The sequence below is a fragment of the Cebus imitator genome, unplaced genomic scaffold (assembly GCF_001604975.1).
Source record: "Cebus imitator isolate Cc_AM_T3 unplaced genomic scaffold, Cebus_imitator-1.0 Scaffold221, whole genome shotgun sequence".
In the NCBI taxonomy this organism is placed as follows: Eukaryota; Metazoa; Chordata; class Mammalia; order Primates; family Cebidae; genus Cebus; species Cebus imitator.
The window spans coordinates 566,324-574,456 of NW_016107536.1; the positions used below are offsets into that span (position 1 = coordinate 566,324).

At 60.3% G+C, this 8,133-nt stretch overlaps 1 protein-coding gene across 4 annotated transcripts in view; it reads left to right on the forward strand.

The window, feature by feature from the left end:
- Positions 1-2,693: 2,693 nt before the first annotated feature.
- PDLIM2 (PDZ and LIM domain 2) overlaps positions 2,694-8,133 on the forward strand; it is a 16,170-nt gene continuing 10,730 nt past the window's right edge. The window contains exons 1-3 of one of the 4 annotated variants that reach the window (XM_017549693.2): positions 2,694-3,722; positions 4,801-4,895; positions 5,580-5,731. In XM_017549693.2, the coding sequence (XP_017405182.1) occupies positions 2,999-3,722; positions 4,801-4,895; positions 5,580-5,731 (971 nt within the window). In that variant the 5' untranslated portion in view covers positions 2,694-2,998. The remainder of the gene's footprint in view (positions 3,723-4,800; positions 4,896-5,579; positions 5,732-8,133) is intronic. The other 3 variants (XM_017549694.2, XM_017549696.2, XM_017549695.2) reach the window with 3 other exon arrangements.

The following is an 8,133-nucleotide window of genomic DNA, read 5'->3' on the forward strand; positions in this document are numbered from 1 at the left end:
GTGATAAAAAATGCTGGGCCCTGGTCGCAGGGAGACGGGGGACTGAATGTGCCTTGTTTGCAGGCTGTTTTGACTCGAGCTGCCACCGTGGGGTCGCTGGGCTAGAAGACATTTCTGAGTATTCTGCTGCTTTCCGTCTGCGTGCTCCATTTTTACACTGAAGCCCTGCGTGTTTGTTTATTTTCCTCTTTGGGCTCAGGCTCTTGAGCAATCCATTGTGGGAAGCTGGGAGTGGTGGGGCACAGCCAGCCAAAACTACTCTTGAACAAGGTTGATTTATTTATTTATTTATTTATTTATTGAGACGGAGTCTCGCTCTGTTGCCCAGGCTGGATGGAGTGCAGTGGTGTGATCTTGACTCACTGCAGCTTCTGCCTCCTGGGTTCAAGCAATTCTCCCACCTCAGCCTCCTGAGTAGCTGGGATTACAGAGTTGTGCCACCACGCCTGGCTAATTTTTATATTTGTGGTAGAGACAGGATTTCACCATGTTGGCCAGGGTGGTCTCGAACTCCTGACAGGTGATTCACCCACCTCAGCCTCCCAAAGTGCTGAGATTACAAGCATGAGCCACTGTGCCCAGGCTTGGACAAGGCTTTATAGTCCTGGGGCTTGCGGGTCCCTGTGGGGTGGCAGTGGTGACACAGTCCAGGCGTGGCCACTCTGCCAAGAAAGGAAGCCCCGTTTCTCAGCAGCTGCTGAGGGGTGAGCAGGGCACCGGGGGCGGGGGGTCCCCGTGTGTTTCCTTGCCTAAGCCTCACGTGGCAGGTTATGTTTCCATTTACAGAAGGAGAGAGCCAGGCTCTGGGAAATTAAGTTGTCTAGGTCACGTCATTATTAAATGCTGAATTCAGGTCCACCTCACTTTCTGAAATCTACCAAATGCCCAGGCAGCCCTTGTCCATGGGCCCTTAGAAGGAAGGGCATGTGTGAGGTCAGGGACTTCCCTAGGGTGGCCCAGGGTTGGACTGCTTTTATGTTCTTCCTGGCAATCCTGTCTTCTAGGCCTGTCACCTGAGGCGGGGGGAAGAGGTGGTGGCTGGAGTGAAAGGTGGTAGTGCCCAGTTCTGTCAGGACAGAGGGGAGGGGCTCGTCATTGACAGGGCAGTGGCCTAGCCCTGGCAGGTTTCTTGAACCTGGGTGCAGCCTGGGCCCAGCAGGGGTTAAACAGCAGCTGGAAGAACAAGTACCCCATCTGCCTCCGTGCTCATCCTGGCCTGGTTCTTCATGGGCAGGTCCAGCCCATCCTGGCCTGGAAACAACCATTCCTCAGAACCCGCTGGCCTGGTTGCCATTCCCCCATCCCAGCTCTTGTTTCGTGAACTCTCTGATGTCCTCATAAAACATATCAGGGTTGAGGCCTCCTCTCCTTGGGACAGAGATCAAGTCCACACCCTCTCTTTGATGGAGCCCTGGCACCTCCCACAGCTAACAAACGCTCCGACCCTGGGCTGCCTGAGAGATGACCACTTCTATGCCTTGACCTGGTCTCAGTGGGGAGGTGAAGGGAAGATCAGAGGCTGCTGGGGATGGCTCACCCTTTAGAGAGGGGAGGGCGGCAACGTGACCTCCTCAGGGCCACAGAGAGGCTACCAGCAGGACATGCCCCTTCTGTGCCACAGAGTTGTGCCCTGCCTGGGTCTGCTAACTGGTCTTTATGGTGGTTTTGTGAATTCATAACCCACCCATCAGAAAGCCCTGCCGGATGAACCTGGGGTTATTTGTAGAGTCTCCAAGGCCTGCAGGAGGGGTTCTCTGAGGAAATTATGGCTTTTCTTTGGTTCACTCTCCAGTCCCAGAGGCGAGCACGGTGCCTGGCACTCAGTATTCACTGAATGAATGTTGGAATGATTGCATGGAAAAACTGAATGGGTGAACTTCCCTTCCTTCACATCCCTTCCTAGGAGTCCCCTCCCCATTAGAGGCAGGGACTGTGTTTGACACCTCTGTGCCATCCTTGGCTTTTGCCTGTGGCCAAGCAATTTTTACAACAGGACGGTAAGCGGTACATTATCCCCATTTTCCACATGGGGAAACTGAGGCCCAGAGGAGCCGAGGAAGTTTCTGAAGGTCACACAGTCGGTGAGACGCAGCTGTGTGCTTGGGGCTAGGTCTGTGTGCCCTGGGCCTGCGCTCACCCTCCCTGTAGCTGCCTCTTCCCTCAAGGGGCTTCCAGTCCAGTCGGGGAGGTATAACAGGTGCATCAGGCCAGATGGCAATGCCAGGGGCCCGGAACCAGCCAGTGGGAGAGCAGTGTACACACCCGGGACAGAGGCTGTGGGTTGTGAGGGGCTGGAGTGTGAACTTGGGGAGGCCGAGATGCGGACACAGGCAGGTGAGGGCGTGGGAAGGGCACTCTTCACAGGGCGAGAGTGGAGGGAATGACTCACACCTGAGGCAGGTGAGGCACAGCTGCGCCCTCAAGCGCCCCTGAAAACACAGCAACCTCACAGCCAGAGGCCAAGTGGAGACACGATGAGAGGCAGCTCCGTGGGCCTGAGGTCCTCGGGGAGAGGGTTGCCAGGTACCTACCCCTCCTCCTCCCTGAGCTGTCACCTGGGTCCCCTCCTTGGCTGTCCTCTCATCCTTACAGCCTGGGCTGCAGGTGCTTGACAGAGGACAGGGGAAGGTGGGGAGGACAGGAAAAGGGGAGGGGGTGGAGGGGGTCAGGCCTGCAGAGAGGGTTAGGTGAGGGCCCGCAGGAAGAGGAAGGTAGCAGCCCGGGGGTGGGGGTGCCCAGTGAACCCCCCCACCAGGGTACTCTCTCCATCTCCTAGAACCCCGGTGGTCCCCACTTTGCTGGCATTTCAGGCAGAAAAGTTCTGTGCTGCCGAGAAGCCAGCGTTCAGGAAGGGAGTTAGCGGGGAGGAGGGCGGCCTTGGTTTGGGATTTGTGGGTGTCAAGGCCGCATCTGCGCCAGCCTCCGAGTCTGGAGTGGGTGGAGGAGCCAGGCGGACTGCAGACACACCCAGCCAGCCCACCCTGCCCGGGACCTGGGGATGCGGGGCGCGGGAGCGCGGCTGCCCTCTGGGCCGTCTGCAAAGTGGGGCGAGGGGCCGTCCCTGGACCGGCTCCTCTCTGCTCCGGGCGGTCGGGTGCGTGCGGGCGCTCCGGGGAGGCTGCGGGCGCCACCGAGAGGACAGCCGCAGCCTCGAAGGAGCCCTGGGGACAGCCCGCCCCATCCCCCCGACGGGTTCGGGCCAGGTGGCAGCGCCCGGGCTCGTCGCGCGGAGGCGGCGGCTTCCCTGGCCAGGGGCGGCGGCAGGGGCGGCCCTGGGATCACATGGGCGGAGGCAGGTCCCGGAGCCCCGGGCGGGCTCTCCCCAGAGTCGGGCAGACGGCAGCAGGAGCGACATCGTCTCCTTGCCCTCCCTCCCTCCCCGGCCTGGGCGCCCAGCCCGACAGGTGAGCGGCAGCCAGGTGAGCGGGCCCACCTGCGCCCCTCCGCGCGGCCCGCCCTTCCCGGCGCCGGGCCCGTCCCCGCGCCACTCTCGGCGCGGGACCCCGGCCTCGTCCGCGGCCAGGCTCCCTGCAGCCTCGCCTCCGCGGGGGCGCCCCGGCGGGCTGCGCTCTCCTCGGCCCGCGCGCTCCTTCTCCAGCCTTCGACCCGCACGGTACTTTGCCCTCGGAGCGAAGGAGGCTCCAGAACTGGGAGAGCCGGGCCATCGGGCTGGGCACCTCCCCGCGGCGCCCGCAGCGCGGAGTCCACTGACCGGCTCAAAGGTCTGGGAATCTCAGGGCTGCCGTAAGCCGCCAGCGCCGGCCTCGGGGACTGGGGTGGGGGCGGTGCTGGGGACAGAGGCCAGGCCTGGGCCCAAGGGGAAGCCGGCCGGGGATGGAGAGGACAGACTGCTGGTGCTCTTGATGGAGTCCTGTAGCACTTGTGTCCCCCGGGCAGCCTCAGGATGGGTGCTGGGCAGGGTGGTGCCCAGCCTGGCACCGCGGCTTCCTGCCCGGGTTGGCTCCTGGCTCCAGAGCTAGAGGCTCAGGAAATCCCACAAGGGTCTGTCTGCAGGGGCACTCCCTTGCCCAGCAGAGGGCTTGTGGATGGGAGGCCTGTCACCCCGGCTGGCAGGCAGCATCGGGAATCTGGGGAGTGGGTGTGCACAGCTTGACAGATGAGCTCTGGTCTCTTTGCCCTGGCAGCAGGCCCCTGGGGGAGGTGGGGAGCCCGGTCTTGCCCATGTGAGCCATATTGCCAAGAACAAAAGACGTGGGCAGCTAGGAGGCCCCAGTGAAGACCTGGCCTCACCCCACCAGCCCCTCACCTGGCCAGGGACTTGCACAGTTTGTATTGGTGCCACCTGGTTCCTTGACTTGACACTCCTGCTCCCTGAGCCCTGCTCTCCCCAGGCCACTCACCCACCCTCCCCCAGAGTGGAGAGGAAGTACCCTGTTCTGTGGGTTTTGGGGACAGGAAGCAAGGGCTGGTGGGACTGAGCCCTGCTGGTGGAGGAGGGGTGGCCGGGGGGTGCTGGCCTCTCCTCCACTTGCCAGCCCCTGACCCCCATGCTTCAACAAGCCCTCCGCCCGCAGCTTGACAGCCCCCTCCTGGGAGTCGCTCCCTGAGCTGAAGATGAACGGAGAACCCAGAGGCATGGCTTCCCAGGGTGGGGGGAAGTGAAACTCAGGGGTGAGGGAGGGAGTTAGCCACTTCCTCTACCCACCCCAGAGCCCCGGAGTGGCTTCTCCAGGAGTTGTGGTGTCTCTCCTTCTCCCTACGGCCCCTCTCCTGCTGCCTTACAGTGCCCCCGGGCTGAGTGGGGACAAAGACTTCACCTCCTGGTCCTCTGTTCCTCAGGTATGGCGCTGACAGTGGATGTGGCTGGGCCGGCTCCCTGGGGCTTCCGTATCACAGGGGGCAGGGATTTCCACACGCCCATCATGGTGACCAAGGTAAGGGTGGCAGCTCCAAGAGATGGGGAGGTCCCCCAGAATTGAGGCCAGCCCTGTCCATCCCCGTCTGCACAGATGGCTGGCTTTTTCTGTTCTGGAGCTGGGGACCTGCTGCTGCCCGGCATGCTGGCTGCCCGGGAGCCATAGCCCTTCGCCACAGGGATGTGGCGGCCACTTCAGGAACAGACCTTGGGAGTGAAAGGGAGCTGGGCCGAGGACAGGGCCTGCTTTCGCCTCCCAGTTGCTGTCCCCTCACCTGCAGGCAGCCATTTTGAGTGGTTACTAGAACAAGAGCCCCGGAGTTCTTGGCAGTCTCCGCCTGACCCGGGCCCAGGCTGGGAGCGTCTTCAGGAGGGTGTGCAGGCAGCCACCTGCAACGTGTGATTTGCACGGGCAAGGCTCTCTATCCAAAAGTATTTCCAAGCACAGTTCCTGAAATTCTGCCGCTGCACATTCTTTGGGAGGCCCATTAGAATGCCAGCATGAGGAGGGCGGCTGCCACCCATGCTCGTGGAGGGGGCGGCTGATCATCTGGGTGCCAACCATGAGCAGGCAGAGGGCCGTGCAGGAGGCAGCAGGCCGGCCTTCGTCAGACCAGCCTCTGTGTTTTGTGGGCAGCAGAGTGGGAAGTCCCCCTCCTGGGGTGGGCCCCAGTCTGAGCCTACCAGCTCCTCATCCCTACAGGTGGCTGAGCGGGGCAAAGCCAAGGCCGCTGACCTCCGGCCTGGAGACATCATTGTGGCCATCAACGGGGAAAGTGCGGAAGGCATGCTGCATGCCGAGGCCCAGAGCAAGATCCGCCAGAGCCCCTCACCCCTGCGGTTGCAGCTGGACCGGTAGGGCCTCCCACTCTGCTGAGTCTGGGCATTCCCCCTCCCATGCTAGCCCACAGAGCAGCCCTTGCTCCTGCCCACAGCCTGGAGCTCAGCTGTAACGCATCCTTCTCAGGCCCTGTTCGCACCTTGGGGAGAAGGTCCTGGGCTCTGCTTCCTGCAACAGGGTGGGCTGAGGGGTGTTCTCGTGCCTGGCTGGGTGAAGGTGGGCACCAAGCTGGGCATGCAGCCACAGGCTGGGCAGGGCGAGCTGGCACCAGACACCTGGAAGCCCGGGTTTGACTGGTTCCCAAGAGTGTGCAGGGCACAGGGCGTGGGCATGAAGTGGGTTGAAGAGGGGAAACTTCTGGGAAAGGTTTGCCTGAGACAGTGCCCCTAGGACTCCTGCTTCCAACAGGGCATGACCTTTGTTTAGTTCCCAGCTGGAGGTGAGGACTGGGGGGCTCATTCCTCACAGAGCCTGTCTCTTCCTCCCCATCGTGGCTCTGGGCCCTGCTGGTGAAGGCGGCCTCCTCATACTGGCCTTACTCCTGCGGTTTTGAGCCTATAAGCCGAGGTAGGGCCGAGGTGGGGCCCAGAGGCCAAGATTTAGGGGGAACAGGTGGCTCCCTGGGGTGGGGCATCGAGGTGAGTCACGGATCAGGAATGCTAGGAGATTCCCGGGTCGGGAGAGCCCTCTGCACAGACCTGGAGCCTGAGTCAGACACCTTTTGCGTCCTGGCCACCCCTGCATTGCCCAGCTCTCTCCGGCCCTACCAAGCCCCTCCTCCTCCAACTGCCCCTCCCTGCTCTGCCTTGCTGGAGAAGCTGGCTGCCTTCCTGTCACTCAGGTCCCTGGGTGTTTGCAGGATCAGGATCCCAAGGAGGAGGGTAGAGAGCACCTCACGGCATCTGAGAATGGGGCCAAAAGCTACAGGGCCTGGTGGGGGAAGGGTGGGAGCTGTGGACATGTTTCTTCCACTGGTGTTCTCTGGAGGGACTAGGGCTTGGGGAGGTAGGCCTGGCCTGTAAGTCGGGCGTCTGGTTCCTCACCAGGCAAGCCCAGACTCCGGTCTTTTAACTTTTGCTGATGCCTGCCCCCCACAACCCCCCCCCCCACATCCCGCTTCCTAGTCCCCAGGTGACCTCTTTGGCATGCAGAAGCCCTGGGGCGGGAAGCAGAGCTCCGGCTGGAGCCAGGGCCTGAGCTCCCTTCACTCTAATCCCGAGGCTTTCCCAGGAAGCTGAGGGTCCTGTTGCCCTCTGTCTCTAGAAGCAGCCTGATGGCCAAGAATATGTGGCAGGAGGGGACAAGGCAGGCTGTCCCTCAGCCCAGACTTCAGTGACCTCCCGGTCAGGGCTCTAGCTGGGCTCCACTTTGGAACAGGATACCCAGGGAGCTGGGACGAGGAGCCCTTCCCACTGGTGGGGACCTGGGTCTGCTTGTCTGGAAGGAGGTGGGTGAGTCTTGCCCTTTGTTTAACTGGGGAGAACCCTGAGGAAGGGGTCGAGGTGACATTCTCAGAGGCACCCTGGCCTCTGGTGGGCAGGGTCCACCAGTCACCATGGGCTGTAGAAATTCAGGCAGCTCACTTTCCCTCTCTGGCTTCAGTTTCTCCATGAGTTAAGATGTAAAGGATTATTTCTTTTTTTCTTTGTCCTTTTTTTTTTTTTTTTTTTTTTTTTTTTTTTTTTTTTTTTTTTTTTTTTTTTTTTTTTTTTTTGAGATGGAATCTCATTCTGTTGCCCCAGGTTGGAGTGCAATGGCGCAATCTCAGCTCACTCACTGCAACTACCCCCGCACCCCTCCCCTGGGTTCACGTGATCCTCCTGCCTCAGCCTCCTGAGTAGCTGAGATTACAGGTGCCCAACACCGAGCCTGGCTAATTTTTTAATATTTTTAGTAGAGGTGGGGTTTCACCAGGTTGGCCAGGCTGGTCTCGAACTCCTGACCTCAGGTGATCTGCCTGTCTTGGCCTCCCAAAGTGCTGAGATTACAGGTATAAGCCACCATGCCCGGCTGTAAAGGATTATTTCTATGTCATCAGTAATTGGGCTGGAAGGTGGCTCACGCCAGTAATCCTAGCATTTTGGGAGACCAAGGCGGGCAGATCACCTGAGGTCAGGAGTTTAAGACCAGCCTGGCCGACAACATGGCAAAACCCTGTCTCTACTAAAAATAAAAAATTAGCCAGCCGTGTTGGTGGGTGCCTGTAATCCCAGCTACTTGGGAGGCTGAGGAAGGGAGAATTGCTTGAGCCCTGGAGGTGGAGGTTGCAGTGAGCTGAGATTGCACCATTGGATTCCAGCCTGGGTGACAGAGTGAGACTCCAACTAAAAAAAAAAGAAAAAAATCAGTAGTCTTCCCGTCTTTCCCCAAATTAATCTACAAATCTGAGACAGTGACATAAGTGACAAAGTCCAGG